This window comes from Peromyscus eremicus, chromosome X (assembly GCF_949786415.1).
Source record: "Peromyscus eremicus chromosome X, PerEre_H2_v1, whole genome shotgun sequence".
In the NCBI taxonomy this organism is placed as follows: Eukaryota; Metazoa; Chordata; class Mammalia; order Rodentia; family Cricetidae; genus Peromyscus; species Peromyscus eremicus.
In genome coordinates, this window is record NC_081439.1 from 11433298 (window position 1) to 11448698 (window position 15401).

The 15401-nt window shown below is 51.1% G+C and overlaps 1 protein-coding gene across 2 annotated transcripts; it reads right to left on the reverse strand.

The window, feature by feature from the left end:
* Positions 1-963: 963 nt before the first annotated feature.
* On the reverse strand, positions 964-14669 carry Tfe3 (transcription factor binding to IGHM enhancer 3). Of its 2 annotated transcripts, XM_059250944.1 has the most exons (10): positions 14295-14669; positions 11760-11873; positions 10520-10823; positions 9773-10018; positions 9437-9541; positions 7854-7971; positions 6522-6578; positions 6275-6350; positions 4786-4933; positions 964-2726 (listed from the first exon to the last, which is right to left on the reverse strand). In XM_059250944.1, the coding sequence occupies exons 1-10, from the start codon at positions 14408-14410 to the stop codon at positions 2286-2288; spliced, it is 1725 nt and encodes a 574-aa protein (XP_059106927.1). In that variant the 5' UTR covers positions 14411-14669; the 3' UTR covers positions 964-2285. The 2 variants fall into 2 exon arrangements, with proteins under 2 accessions (XP_059106927.1, XP_059106928.1); XM_059250945.1 differs by lacking the exon at positions 14295-14669 and having other exon boundaries at positions 10520-10758; positions 11760-11872.
* Between the last annotated feature and the right edge of the window lie 732 nt (positions 14670-15401).

The window sequence follows — 15401 nt, forward strand, 5'->3', positions numbered from 1 at the left end:
ACTATATGAGACCTTGTCTTTTTTTGTGGTTGTTATGTATAATAGCCAGAAGAGGGCACCAGATCTCATTACAGATGGTTGGGAGCCACCATGTGGTTGCTGGGAATTGAACTCAGGACCTCTGGAAGAGCAGCCAGTGCTCTTAACCTCTGAGCCATCTCTCCAGCACCCCCAGACCTTGTCTTAAAAAATTTAAGAGGTTACATATGTGTACTTCCCTCCATCAAGGTACCTCCAAATGTCAAATGTGCGTCCCTGTTTTCCCTTATTTTCTGTTGTTGAGAGAGGGTCTGTGTAGCCTAGGCTGCCCTTAAACTTGCAAACTCTCCTATCCCAACCTCCCATGTTGGAACCCCAGGCACGGTGGTAATGCCTGCTCCCTGCACCCTTGGTCTTTGTACTTTCCACCATCTTGAATTCCTTTGTCGAATACCTCCCACACCTTATCAGTTTCAAAAGTGAGTCTGCACAGCTGGGGATGTGGCTGGCTGATGGAGGACTAGCTGGCTTTCCTCTCCAGCCCTGCAAGGAAAAGAATACCTCCTTTCTCCTTCCGCACCGCTCACAGCAGTCAGGTTTGGCACACTTACAGGCTGCCTGTCTGCAGAAGTTACTGATTCTCCTCCTGGCTTCTCTGAACAGCAAATGGGAAGTATCAGCACACACACACACACACACACACACACACACACACACACACACACACACACACAGCCATAGCCCCCAGGGAAATAAATCCGGGGAAAGAAAAGCGCAGGAGCTCAGCTGATCCGTGGCAGGCCCTTAGGAAGGCCCATTACTTTTGCTTATAGGTGGTTTTTTTCCCCCCAGGCTCTCATTCTACCCAAAAATTCCGTTTGGCCCTCTGAAATCGGTTCTGTTTCTTCTAGAACTGTCATCCCTCCTAGCCTGCAGGGGCCATGTTCACTGCCCAGTCAAAAACAAGAACCAGAGACTCAGTGCCAAAGTGAAAAGCGCGTCAAACACGCCTAGCATTTATTGTTTTAGTCACAAACCTACAGACCCCTCAGTAAACCCTCCTTGGGGCCTGGCCCCAGCAATTTAAAGCTGAAGACCTCGGGTGTAGGTGGCAGAGATTGGGCTGTGGAGACTGGCTCTGAAACAGGGGTGGTCCCCTAAATGGAAAACTGTGTGGAGGTGGCTGGCAGAGGTCAGGGCTGACCGAGTTTCTGAGGAGGGTTCAATAAAAAAATCTCATTAACAAATAAGGGGTACAATATACTCCTGCTACCCTTCCTCCAGGCCCCTGATTTTTAGGAGAGACTTCATTTTTTCCCCTGGGCTAGGAAACAGCCCGGACACGCCCTTTCTTTACCATTTTCTACAAGTTGAAGGGAAGTATTGGGGTAGTATTTTAGGGTACCTAGACTGGGTTCACACTAATCTCTATCATCTCCCCAAACGGCCCCCAAGGGTGAGGATCTAAATCTCACTCTTAATCTAGGTCTAGAAAGTCAATCCACAAGATTTCCACCTGTTCCCCTCCCCAAGAACAAGGTCAGCACAGAGCCTCCCTGGGTCGGGTCCCAGGTTGGTCCCAGGTTAAGGCAGGGTGCTTAGGAACCGTCCCTCCCTGCTGAGTGGAACGCTTGCAAGGCATTTGCTAAGGGTCAGGGCTGGGGCTGGGGCCTCTACATGGGAGATCCTCCATACCTGAAATACCTGTGCTGGGCTTTACCTACAGAGAAGGGATGACTGTCAGGAGAGCTGGCTGGACCACACCCTCACTTAGGTTCCTTGCCAGAGCAAGGCAGGGGTCATAAGGAAGGGTTAGGGTTTAAGCCTCCAGGGCTGGGACACCATCATTTTTATTTCCCTTCTTCCAGTACCAGGAAAAGCTGGACTGGCAATTCCCAGAGATGGAATGGAGTAGCATCCTGGCATCTCTTTTCCTTGGGAGACCTGTTTATAAGAGTCCCTAGTAGCCAGGGGCACAACCTTACCCCGCCTCCTTCCCTCACCTAGGTAGGAATAGGGCCAGGGGAACGGCTGTGATTCTCAGGAGATGAACTGAGCTTTCCCAGCTCCCTTCTGCCTTCTCTCTCAGAAATACCTGCTCAGGGTGGTTCCTTTGGAAAAGGGGCAGGGCCTCACCTGATTCCTCCTCCTTGCCTTTTATAGGGGCGGGGCCTAATTGTAACTCCTCTTCCCCCAGATTTCCTTGCCAGGGCAGTCTCACAGGAGGGTAGGGAAAAAAGGTGTCTCATCCAGGCTTGTCCTCCTTCCCTGGGTGGGGGCAGTCCAAGGGGAGGAGTGAGACCCGATCAGGACTCCTCCTCCATGCTGAAGCTGCTGCGGCGACTGCTGGCCTTGGACACAGCCGGGGATACTGAAGAAAGTAGGGGGTCAGAGGCAGCCCGCAGCGGGGACAGGGCACCCCCTGACAGCCCTCCCACCACCCCCTCCTCCTCCATCAGAATGTCCTCTAGGCCCAGGTGAAAGGGATCCCCCAGGTCCCCCAAGTGGTCGCTGGGAAAATGCAGGTCCAGAAGAGCATCCGAGGGTGGCGCTGGAGGCTGCTGCTGAGGCGCATTCTGGACAGGTCCCCCTGCTACATGAAATGCTGTCGCGCTCGGCCTGCCTTCCTCCTCAATGTCCAGCTGTTCTGGCTTGAGGCTGTCAGAGGCGGAACTAGTGGCTAGGGAGAGCAGTCCTGGGGTAGGAGGTACTGGCAGACCATGGATCTGGGCCTGCAGTTCTAGCTCCTGCAGAAAGGAAGGGGTGGGTACAAAATAAGACGGAGTCCCAAGTCCCTCAGAGGAGAGGAGTGTACCCATTAAAAGGGCAGCCTATTGGGTTCCAATGCAGCCTCCTCGGGCCCTCACTACGTGCAAAGCTTCATGTTTTAAAGGCTCTGAGCTCCAGAGTCCCAGTTTGTAAAATGGTACAATGGTGGGTTATCTCACATGGCTGTTTCTGTGATTTTAATGAGTTAATGGGCATTCAGCTCTTGTTATCATACATGAGATGAGATAAATGCCATGCATATTAACAAATATTCATTACTACTGTTGTTTTTTTAATTATTTAGAAAATCTCTTTCTCTTTCCTTTTTTTTTTTTTTTTCCCAGATAGGGAATGTAGCTCTGGTTGTCCTGGAACTCACAATGTAGACCAGGATGGCCCTGAACTCACAGAGATTTGCCTTCCTCTGCCTCCCTGAGATTAAAGATGTGTGCCACCATGCCCAGCTGAGAATCTTTTAAAAGATTTTTGTATGTATGGGTGGCTTGCCTGCATGTATGTGCATCATGTGTACAGTGCTGGCAGAGGCCAGAAGAGGGCGTCAGATCCTCTGGAACTGGAGTTACAGGTTGTTGTGAGCCACCCTATGGGTGCTGAAAATGGCCAGTCCTCTGAAGAGCAGCTGGTGAGCCACTAAACAACCTGTTTCTCATTACTAATTTTTTTCTTTTTTCTTTTCTTTTCTTTTTTTTTTTTTCGTTTTTCGAGACAAGGTTTCTCCATGTGGCTTTGGTGCCTGTCCTGGATCTCGTTCTGTAGACCAGGCTGGCCTCGAACTCAAAGATCTGCCGGGCTCTGCCTCCCGAGTGCTGGGATTAAAGGGGTGCGCCGCCACCTCCCAGCACTAATTTTTCTTTTTTTAAGATTTATTTATTTATTATGTATACAGTGTTCTGCATGCACGTATGCCTGCAGGCCAGAAGAGGGCGCCAGATCTCAGTACAGATGACTGTGAGTCACCATGTCATTGCTGGGAATTGAACTCAGGACCTCTGGAAGAGCAGCCAGTGCTCTTAACCTCTGAGCCTTCTCTCCAGCCTTCATTACTATTTTTTTTATTTTCATTTATTTTATTATTTTTTTTTTTTTTCTTTTCGAGACAGGGTTTCTCTGTAGCTTTGGAGCCTGTCCTGGAACTCACTCTGTAGCCCAGGCTGACCTTGAAGTTACAGAGATCCGCCTTCCTCTGCCTCCCAAGTGCTGGGATTAAAGGTGTGCACCACCACCGCCCGGCTCCTCATTACTAATTTTGTATTTTGTATTTTTATTTTTTAATTTTTTTTTTTGAGACAGGGTTTCTCAGTGTAGTTTTGGTGCCTGTCCTGGATCTCACTCTGTACACCAGGCTGGCCTCGAACTCAGAGATCCACCTGCCTCTGCCTCCCAAGTGCTGAGATTAAAGATGTGTGCCACCACTGCCCGGCTCCTCACCACTAATTTTTATTTATTTACTTATTTAATTTTTTGGTTTTCAAGACAGGGTTTCTCAGTGTGGTTTTGGTGGCTATCCTGGATCTCGCTCTGTAGACCAGGCTGGCCTCAAACTCAGAGAGATCCACCTGGCTCTGCCTCATGAGTGCTGGGATTAAAGGCATGCGCCACCACTGCCCGGCTACTAATTTTTTTTTTAAAGACTTTTATTTATTTATTATGTATACAGTGTTCTGCCTGCATGCCGGAAGAGGGTGCCAGATCTCGTTACAGATGAGCCACCATGTGGGTGCTGGACCTTCTGCAAGAACAGCCAGTGCTCTTAACAGTTGAACCATCTCTCCAGCCCCTGGCTACTAATTTTTTAAAGACAGGATCTCACTATTTAGCCCTGGCCCTTGAACTCACAGATCCACCTCTGTCTGTCTATTGACTGGTAGCATTAAAGGTGTGGCCCACCATGCCAGCTGCCCTTACTATTCTTGTTAATGCTGTTCTAAGTACTGGTCCTCTCCATCATCATGGAAAACTGGCCAGTTCTTTGTCTCTGCCTGCTGTAAGTTGCAGTTCCATTTTCTCCCTCCAAACCTGAATTCGGAGCTGCAGACTTCGGTTGGCTTGCTCCAGGGATCGCTGCCGGCTCTCCAGGTCTTTGGAGCGTTGCTGCTCCTTCTGCAGCTTGCGGATGTAATCCACAGATGCCTTCAGGATGGTGCCCTTGTTCCAGCGCATCTCCCTGTGGGGCCCAAGAGGGAGGAAAGACCCAGTGCTGCATATGAAGTCTCTCAGGGGGACTGTATCAGGTAGATGGAATACCTGATCATATATCAGAACGGTAAATCAGAGGTAAATCAAATGCTTACAAAAACCCCTATGCTTGCAATCTTCCACTGGTGGTCATTACACCCCTGACACCTGTAATCCTTCTTGTAACTTGACCCCTTCTGGCTCCTTTTCCTCCCACTAGAGCCGAGGTTGGCCTCAGTGTTAACATGGGAAAGTATTCTCACCTCAGACCCTGTACTTGAATACAAGCCTTTCCCCAGAGCATTTTCCCTCCACCATGTGGCCTCTTAAAGCTTGCCCATTCCTGCTCTCGGTGCTGGGGAAGAACGCAGGGCTCCATGGTAGACAAGAACTGTGCTTAGCTATGTTAACACAGCTCCATGGTTAGGCTTTCCATTCCTGTTTCCTTGTCAGCTGAGTCCTGCTCAGTCCTGTACTCCTCCCAGCCAGCTTCACCTTTCCAACATTCGCGCATCTTCCTCCTCGTTTTGGAGCTGGCCTCAGACTGATGAGTGCTGGGATGACAGGCCCTGTTCCCTTCGGTTCATTATGTTCTACAACCCTCATCAGAACATATGCCATCGATTCTACTTGTCTTTTAGTTTTAGTTTTTCCAGACAGGGTCTCTCTGTGTAACAGCCCTGGCTGTCCTGGAACTCACTCTGTAGACCTGGCCTTGACCTCACAGACATCCACCTGCCTCTGCCTCCTGAGTGCTGGGATTAAAGGCGCGCGCCTGGCAGGATTTTACTCGTCTTAACTGTCTACTTGCCCCAACTAAAGCATCAGATCCAAGAGGACAAGGGTCTTTTTCTCTTTTGTTCCCTCTGGTATTCTCAGAGCCTAGCAGAGTACCTGGTACAAAGCAAAGGCCCAGTAGCTAAACCCTGAGTAAGGAAGTACTAAATGAATAGAACACTTGTGTTCTACAGGGTGCAGATAGGAACAGACTAACATCGTGTACTTACAGTCTGAGGGTCTCCAGTCCCCCAGCTAAGCAAAAACAGAGAGCTCTTTTCGGGGGGAGGTATTGTTTTTTTGATGCAGAGTCTCACTCTGTAGCCCAGGATAGTCTAGAACTTACTATGTAGCCCAGGCTGGCCTTGAACTCGTGGCAATCCTCCTGCCCCAGCCTCCCCGGTGCTGGGATTGCAGGTATGAGCCTCAGCATCTAGCTCGGAGACCTTTTGTCTGGGCAAGACTACTCGGCAGACACACCAAGGAACACCTTTCCTGGTGCAGAGTGCTTATTCCACCTCCCATTGGCCTGGGGTCCCCAGCCCAGACTCACGGATCATTGGACTTGGGGATGAGGGTGCCCAGCTCTTTGATCCTATCGTTAATGTTGAATCGCCTGCGTCGTTCAACTTTCAAGAGAGGGGGAAAAAGAAAGAGTAGGAAAGAGTCATCAATGGGTGAAGGAAGAGAGAAGAAGAGGGGTGCTGGGAGGCTCCCCGTGGGAGGCAGCCCTCAAAGCAAGGAGCACGGCAGGGCTGAGTGGCAGGTGAGCAAGTACGCCTGCTTGCTCTCGGGCTTACTTAGGTTGTGATTGTCTTTCTTCTGTCGTTCCTTCAAAAGGGCCTTTGCCTCGGTTTCTGGAAGAGAGTGAGGGCGGATATCAGGGCTTCTGGGTAGAGGAAGCAGAGTCCCTGCAGATGCAGAGGTAGGGGCTAGTGGGAGAGGGACAGAAGGTGCGACTCTTTTAGAGATGGGGGTCTTGCTTTGTTGTCCAGGCTGGCCTTGAACACCTGACTTAAGCCATCTTCCTTCTCAGTCTCCAAATTAGCTGCAACTACAGAGTTTGGCCACAGAGCCAGACTTGGAGTGATTTTTTTTTTTTAAAGTAAGGTTCATTTATTTTTATTTTCTGTGTATGGGCGCTTTGTCTTCATGTATGAATGCATACCCCATGCATGCCTGGCATCCAAGGAAGTCAGAAGAGGGCACTACATCCCCAAGAACTTGAGTTACAGATAGTTGTGAGCTGCCACGTGGATGCCGGGAAACCCAGGTCCTCTGGAAAAGCAGACAGTGCTCTTAACTGCTGACCCTGACGACGACTGTAACAAAAAAAAAACAGCTGCTGCTGCTTCTTCTTCTTCTCCTCCTCCTCCTTCTTCCTTCTTTTTCTTCTTTCTTCTTCTTCTTCTTCTTCTTCTTCTTCTTCTTCTTCTTCTTCTTTTTCTTCTTTTTTTTTTAAAGACAAGGTCTCAATATATAGCTCATACTGGCCTTAAACCTTCCAAGTGCTGGGACCACAATCATGCACCACCATACCTGTTGACTGCTTTAAAAGATGTCTTGAGCCAGGCTTGGTAGTCCATGCCTATAATCTCAGCATTGTGAAGGAGAGGCAGGAAGATCGCTCCAAGTTCAATGCCAGCCTGGGCTATATAGGGAGTACCAGAGCTGGGCATTTGGGCAGAGCTCTGTAATTTCAGCACTTAGGAGGCTGAGGCAAAAGGGCTACTGAGAATCTGAGGTCAGCCTAGGCTACAGAGTGAAACTATGTCTCAAAAAAAAAAAAAAAAGGTCTTTGCTATTTTTTTTTTTGGAAACCATGGCGGCTCAGGCCTTCTGTTACACCCAAGACAAGAGGAAGTCAGAGAAAATGAGGTGAAAGTAAGACTAAGAACCACAAGAGAAAAAAACAAACAGAGGAAAGCAGTTGGCTTTGTTTCTCTTCTCTGTAGTGCTTGGGATGGAACCTAGGGTCTTGCAGATGCTAAGCTACCCTCCCAGCCCCGGCCTCAACCTGTTTCTCAAAAGCTCAAACCCTCTCCCTAGAATCAGGTCTAGCTCCAGACCCAGCAGACAGGGCTTGGCTCAAGGGACAGGGTGGGGTACAGGGCCAAGACCCTAGCACTTACCAGAGATCTCCCGTTTGATGTTCGGCAGCTCGGCCGGACAGGAATTGCTGACAGTGATGGCCGGGGTGGTCACTCCTTGGTTGCTGTACACATCCAGCAGATTCCCTGACACAGGCAGCTGTGGACAACAAAGGTATAGAACAGTCTCCTCCAACTCAGGCTCCTGACCCTCACATACTAAAAACCAGGGCCCTCTAATGCAAGGACCGGGGATTCCAGGAGAGTCCTCCTCCTTCAGGGAAGTTTCACACGGTACTTAACAGCAGGAACAGAACCAAGTGAACTTTTTCTGGTTTGTGGGAATCTGGGTCCACCCACCCAGCCCCTCAAATGCCTCCGTGGCCTCTGAAGCCCTTCTCCAAAACAACTCTAGGGCTGACTCTGAGAAGAAAAATGCTGGAAAATCAGTTCGCAGGTCTCTGTCAGTTTGGATCTGACATTCCAGGCCATTAGCTGCTTCCAGCACAGCATTCCAATCCAGCATTCTTGGAACACTGCAACTCAATCTTTTCAGACCTTGGTAAATTATCATGGCAACATGCCACTCAAAATGTGGCTTTCTGGAGAGTTCCAGCCAAGTCCCCAGCCTTAAGTGCGATCGCTACTTTCAAAATCATGAAGTGCCACTGGTCATTTACCAAGGTCCTGACTCTGTCCACCCACACATAGCTCAGGTGGTCTGGTCTATTCCACAGCGGGGGCTGCTTTTATACCAGCCTTACTTTTTGTCTTTCTCTCTTACTACGTTAGATACAGTCTGGGGCAACACTCGGATAGAAGTGGACCCAGTCCTAGCCCTCGGTGAGCTGTTGTACACGGAAATCCCTCTGAGGCTTTCTGGCTTGTAACCTCTAGTTATGTCCACGGCAGTGAAAAGTTGGGATAAAGCGGAACTTTCTGTGTGTGGTACTGAAGACAGAACCTAGGACCTCAACACAGGCTAGCCACGCACTCTACTCAGCTACATTCCCCAGCTCGAACCATTTTTATACAAGGTTCTATCCTTTTGGTATGTTGGGAAAAGATATGAGATAACTTGCCAAGGCAAGTTATGAGATTCTTTGAATGTTCCAGAATCAGACTGTTATAATGGCAGCTCTCTTGCTCTGGAAAGTTTTATTATCCATTTTATAAGGATCCAGCCTCTTAGCCCAATTCATCGCAAGGGACTTGGTACATTCCAAATGGTACAAGGTCCAACCACTTGTTACAACCCAAGCCTTTTGGTTCCAATTACTACACGGTAGTATCTGAATCCCTTGGGATACTCCAACTGCTACCTTATTCCCACTTCTTGGTACTTATAAGTGCAAAGCCCAAGCGCCCAGGTAATAGTGTGTCTAGAAACTCCCCATACTGTATATATATATGTAAGTCTGCCAGGGCTACCTCTCCATGAAGTCCAACAAGGGCCCAAGGACAGTGGTGGGCCTAAGCCCCATCCTCAATATAAGGCCTTTCTCTCAATCTTAGTATAATGCATGGCAAAGGTCGCTCATATACACACACAGCCAGTGCAGGTGTGGTCTTAGTGACAGAAGAATGCCATAATTTTCAGACCACCTCCCTTCTTAGGACCTCACCGTGCTGGGGAGCTGCAGCCCTGCTGTGCCTCCGGGAAGATAGCTGAGCATCTCATCGTTGTAACTGGACTCTAGGCTGATGATCTCATCAATGACATCATCAATCTGGGGGAAGAAGTAAATACTGTACAGGGTTAGAAGAACTGGGAAGGAAGGCTGGGGGTGGGAGTAGCGTAATGGTAGAGTGCTGGCCTAGGATGTGCAAGGCTCTGGGTTCTGTTCCCAGCACCCAGCGTTCACACACACACACACACACACACACACACACACACACACAAGTAATAATCAAACCACTGGACGAAGGGCCTAAGGGAAGGTTATCCTACAGCCTCTTACCTCCTTCTCTGAGCTGGAGCCAATGGTGAGCAGTGCCATGGGGCTGTTAGGAGCACTGCCTGTTGGGCCAGTGGCATGGGCAGTCTCAGGGCCAGGAAGTGGCTGGGCACTGGCAGGCCCTGGTGGTGGGGTGAGGGCCTGGGAAGCCAGCTTGGGCCCAAGTGTGGTAGACAAGTATTGTTTCACCTGCTGCCGGCGGGCTTGCTGGAGATGGTAGCGTGTGGGGTTCTCCAGGTGGGTCTGAACCTGTGAAATCAAAGATGGGGGGCGGGGGAGGAATAACTGAGCCCCAGCCTGACCCTGTAACTCAACTATTTTTAGGCTCATGTGGACAAACTGGGCCTGGGATTTGAGAACATCTCAAAAATATTAGTAAATCTGCCAAGACCCTAAACTTTTTTCAGAAATCCTTTAGAACCTCCAAAATCTACCTGGACTAGTAAGTTCTCTCAGTCTCTAGATCATCCTGTCAAGAGTCCTCAGAACTCCCTGATGAGTCTCTGATACCACCCAACAGAACCAGGAACTATATCACATATACCTTCCCTACATGGCCTCACAAGTCCAGAAGAAAACCTAAGAAACCATCAACACATGGGCACAAGCACAGACCATTTCAACACTATGCTAACCTGTCCTTAGAATCACATGGACCCTACTGAAAAGCCACTGGGAGCCCGGGCCACCCCTTAGCTCCTAGGCCCATTTCTAGTCATTGACTCCCAGAGCTTCTGGATCTGTCCTTACCTTGAGAACCTCCCTGGGCACCTGAGCTGGGGGTGGACGACCCAATGTGTGGCCACCAGCAGACACACCAATCACAGAGATGGCTGGCGAGGCAGGTGCAGGACTGGGGAAGGGAGCGGCTGCTGCCTGCTCCCGCCGCTCACGCCTCTCCTGCTCCTGGGCCTGGGCCCGCATCAGCTGCTGCCGCAGCAAGACTCGTGATGAAGATGATGACGCCATGGCAGGGGTCCTGGAGCCCCCTGCAGAAGATGATGCAGAGAGTGTAGCTGGGGTGCTTGGTGTGGCCTGCAGTGATGTTGGGAGGCTGTGGAATGGGAAATATGGGGCCATAGGTAAGCTAGAAGTCTCCTTCCGAGCCTAAGGGTTGGTCTGTGCTGGAGTAGATAGATCTAGAAACGGACTTGTCATCTGTGTTCCCAGAGCGCAATGGCAACATAGGTACCAGGCCTGGATGTGGGCTCTAGGAGACACTGGGACCAGACGCAGTTCCATCACTCAGAGGTCACAGTCTGGCCCATTCCTCCAGAGGAAGTAAAGTGTAGCCTTCAGCCTTAATGGTGAAGCCTCAGTTGGAGCAGGTTCACAGAGCGGGTGTAGGGCTCTAATATAAGGAAGTTTTTCTTACTAACAAGATGAGCTCAAGTAGAACTGAAGTTGGAGTGAAACGTGAACACAGAGGGATGCTAAGCCTAGTTTGGAACTCCTGAAAGTGGGCATCAGGCTCCAGGGGAGCCCCAGACTCCGTTTCCTCCCTGCCCAGGGTTCTGCTGCCAGGAGCTAGTTAGTTTTGAAAATCTGAGGTTTCACAATCCTCTCTTCCTGCCCCTCTTCCAGGTCCCCTCCCCTCTCTTAGAGCCCAGGCCGATGACTCAGCACATTTAGACTTCCACCCACCAGCCTGGCCGCTCTGGAGCGGAGGGAGGGTGGGCTTGCCAGGTGTGCGGAGGGCAGACCAGGGACTGCAGGGCCCGACCCACGGGAGGGCGGGAGTTGAGGAAGGCCACGCCCATCCAAGCAGCCAGGCCTGCAGGAAGATCTGTGTGGGAACTGAGTAGGGAACCAAGGGACGGGTAGGGGAGCACTGGCTTGTCCGCATGTTCCTCTCCTTCGCACCTCTAGCCTCTGCACTGGGAAAATACAGGCCACTGAAGAGGGGGAAATGGGTGGGGTGGGCTCAGAGGGCCCTTGGCCTTCAAGTGGGTTGGAGAACTGAGAGAAGGGTCCGTTAGGCCAGGCCTACCTGGAGCGGAGGGGTAGGGGTTGGCTTTTGAGCTCGTAGAAGCTGTCAGGATCAAGGATGTTTTCTAATTCGATGTCAGCAACAATCCCGGATTCCGGAAGCAAAGAATTCAGGCTGAGGGTGGGAGGGAGGAAGGAGTGGTGATCAGTGACTGCCAGGAGCTCTAATACCCTCCCTTCCCCAGACACCACGGCAGGCTCTCTCACACACACAGAAGGGCACTGCCACGAAGAAGTCCCATAACCTCTCCCTCTTCCTACTCCTTACTGCTACCCACAGGCCCTTAAGGGTCAGAACAATAAAAATGCCTGGACAACTCCTTCACTCGAACAATCACAACCTGGGTTTAAGGGGGGAAAACAAGAAGACTTTGGGAATAACAATTCACTTTGTAAAAGGACTCCAGGCTTTGCATTCAGAGTCCTCCCAGCCCCCACACCCCCTACTGTTTTGCCGACAGCTGAATGTGAACCCATGTCTGTATACATGCACACAGAGCAAGTAAGGGCACCCCTCAGCCTAAGAGTCCATTGTAACACAACCTGAATGCATCACAAAGAGAACTGGGCTCCCTCATTTACTTTGCATCAGGAGTTACCACTTTGCAAAGGAGTTCTTCCAGTCCCAGCCAGAGTTCATGGGCCGCTGATACCCATCCAAATATAAGAATGGGAATAGGAAAGGCTCCCCTCCTCCACCAGTGAGCATCTTCAAAGAGAGAATATGAGTGCACGATCTGCCTTGCAGGAGGAGCATCATTCTTAGCTACAAGAAACTGCCCAGCCTCCTCCTACTTTTTAGATAGATCAAAACACACACCCGTTTTCAGTATCAACATTCACTGGCCCAAAAAACAAGCCATATCTCCGATGAAGGAAGGCTGATGTCCACCTAGACTATATAGGGAGGCTTCGTCTCAAATTTAAAAAAAAAACAAAACAAAAAACCCATAGGAGCTGGGTGGCGGGGCTTGCCTAGCATGTAAGAGCCCTGGGTTCTACCCACAGCACGGCAACAAAGCAATATCCATTTCTCCCATTGAACTGTGCCCACTACTGTGATGACCGAGGCTGTTATAAAGACTCTAAGATGGTTCTGCTCAGTTCTCCCTGCCGGGTATAAAGGACCTAGTGTCCAGGCCAAAAACACACACGAGGGTGAATGTGTATCGTTGCTGGAAGTGTATAGCTCAGTGGTGCAGCACCTGCCTACCAAGTGGGAAGCCCTGGGTTCCAGCCACCGCATCCCCAAATAATATGCACCCTTGAGTTTAGTCAAGTTTAGAATCCACGAAGATTGTGACTTCAATTGGTAAGAAGTCTCTCCCCTCCCCAACAATGGTCTTCCTTCCCCTCCTTGCCCACAGATGGGGCTCTAAAACCACCCAGGAAGTTGGGAAGAGGAAGCTCCCAGAGTAGCTGAGTTCAGCACAATCCCGGGCAGAAAGGAGGCAGCCCCCTCCCATACTCATACACCACTGCGCATAGTTGGGAAAAAAATGGGTGCTGGGAAGGGCAAGGCTGTGGACAAGGAAAAGCTGGAGTTTCCAAGCAAGGCTGATGGAAGAGGATGAGAAGAGGAGAGACCCACCCAGACAGGGATGGTGTAATCGTACTCACTCCAGCTCTAGAGACTGATTCAAGATTACACCCGGGAACTGAGAGACGGGCTGGGAGGGCGAAATAAAAGGAAGAGGGGGTGTGTGGGTAGGGAGTGGGCAGGGCTGGCAGAGAGGCTACGGTGAGTGGCAGCAGAAACAAGACCCTCCTCTGGGTTCCCAAATAAGGTTTGAGGCCTCCCCCTCCTCTGGCTAAGAGTTAACTATCTATCCAGTCTGCCCTGCCGCCTCGCATTTAAGCTCCTACTCGAAGAGGCTGGAGGGGTTTCTACTATCCCGGCATTTCTATCCAGACTGGGCGGGGGCTGGGGGGCGCAGCAGGGAAACGATTGGGCCGATCGATCAAGTTGCTTCGCTCGATTATTCACACACACACTCACGGCATATCTGAGACTTCCTCCTAACCCCTCCAGATTCATGTTATCCCCAAACACAGCACCGGCTACTGGGAGTCACTAAGTGCCCCAAATAGCACCTCTGCCTCCCAGGATCCTTTCTCCCACACTGAAGGAAAAAAAGATTCCAGGATTTCCTTAAAATCAGTGCCTCGCCTAACAGTGTGCCCTCAAATTCATCCCTCTGCGACCGACTCAACAATCCCAAATTCAGCTTCTAATCAGTTTCCCAAGTTCGCTACCTCAGACCAGTTTCTGTACACTCCACAATCTGCCCCGCTAGACCCAGGAAAGAGCCCCCCAAATATGACCCTGCCCTCCTTAACGTGCTCCCACTACTCCTTTAAGGTTCAGTCTAAGCGGGTCAGTACCAGATTTCTGAGGTGCCCACCCAAGATGGGCACCCCGACGTCCTTCAAGTCTAGGCAAAGAGTCTCCGATCCCAGTCGGGAGCCCCCAATGTCCTGAGATGAGTCCCCAGGGAACCTCAGTTGTCACTCCCGGCCCCAGGTGGCTCCGCACCTGAGCAGCTGGGCTGAGTCGGCTGGTCTGCGCTCTTCCAACAGCACGAACACGGCTCGAGGGCCCTCCGCGCTGGCCTCTACGCCGTCCCGAGATGGCTCGGCTGCATGAGACATGACGCCCGGCCCCGGGCGAGCCCTGCCAGGCCGGTCGGGCCTTAGCCCGGTCCCCCTAACAAAATAAGAGTCCCCCTCCCCCCGCTCGCCACTGCCTCCTCCGTTAAGCCATGGAGCTAGCTCTGCGCGGGCGGGCGGCGTCGGGAAGATGGGATGGGCCGTGAGTCATCACCCGCCCTGAACGGACCGACACCCTGAACGGGTCTAACCCCGGACGACCGCTTGCCTCCCCCTCGTCCTCTTCCCCCTCCTCCCTGGACTGGGGAAACTCCACAGGAAGTGACCACACTGGGGATGGAAGTCTGGTTGGGCCATACCTCCTGAGCAAGGCAGCCAATTGCTACCGGGAGATTCGAGGGCCCGCCCTAAGCCACGACTTCGAGGCGTAGGGAACACCGGGTTTGCACCGCCCTTCGGAAAAGGGAGCCCTTAGGCCACGCCCTCGGCGGCGGAAGCAAATAGGCGAGGAGTGATTTGGCTGAGCCCCGCCTTCATTTTTGCGTTGCTTCCTCAGCCACACCCCCTCTTCTCAACTTATCCACACCATCCCTACACCGCCCCCCGCCCCAACCTCCTGCCTCAGCAAGATATTAAACTGAGTCTTGGGTTTTCAGCGCCTGCCTGTAAAGTCTGCACGCCAAGCTTTTAGCAGAACAGCGCCGGCTCTTAGCCTAGGGTCATCCCAGAGCGCTCTTCAACTTCTTTGTACCGGTCCCTTCTCAAGCCACTATGTAACCGAGGCCGAAGCAACATCCCTTGAAGATGGTGCTGAAACCATACCCTTTCGGTGCCCGCAGTCCCGCCACGGAGGTGGTCTTCCTGAGAGAGCTCAGCCTGTTTTGTTATCTAAAGTGTTTATTGTACTATGATCATTGTACTACGCAATAGATGGTTAATGAATCTTTTGACAGATGGATGAATGAGTGGACGGATGGTAATTAGATCTGGTTTTCCAGTGAATGACTTCTGTAATCATAACCAACTATTTGAA

Excerpts from the sequence above, each read along its gene's own strand:
- Tfe3 (XM_059250944.1), bottom strand. The coding sequence starts at position 14,410 with ATGTCTCATGCAGCCGAGCCATCTCGGGACGGCGTAGAGGCCAGCGCG. Across the intron at positions 11,874-14,294 it reads GACTCAGCCCAGCTGCTCAG|CCTGAATTCTTTGCTTCCGG; the intron begins GTGCGGAGCCAC and ends TCCCACCCTCAG. Across the intron at positions 6,351-6,521 it reads GAAAGACAATCACAACCTAA|TTGAACGACGCAGGCGATTC; the intron begins GTAAGCCCGAGA and ends CTCTCTTGAAAG.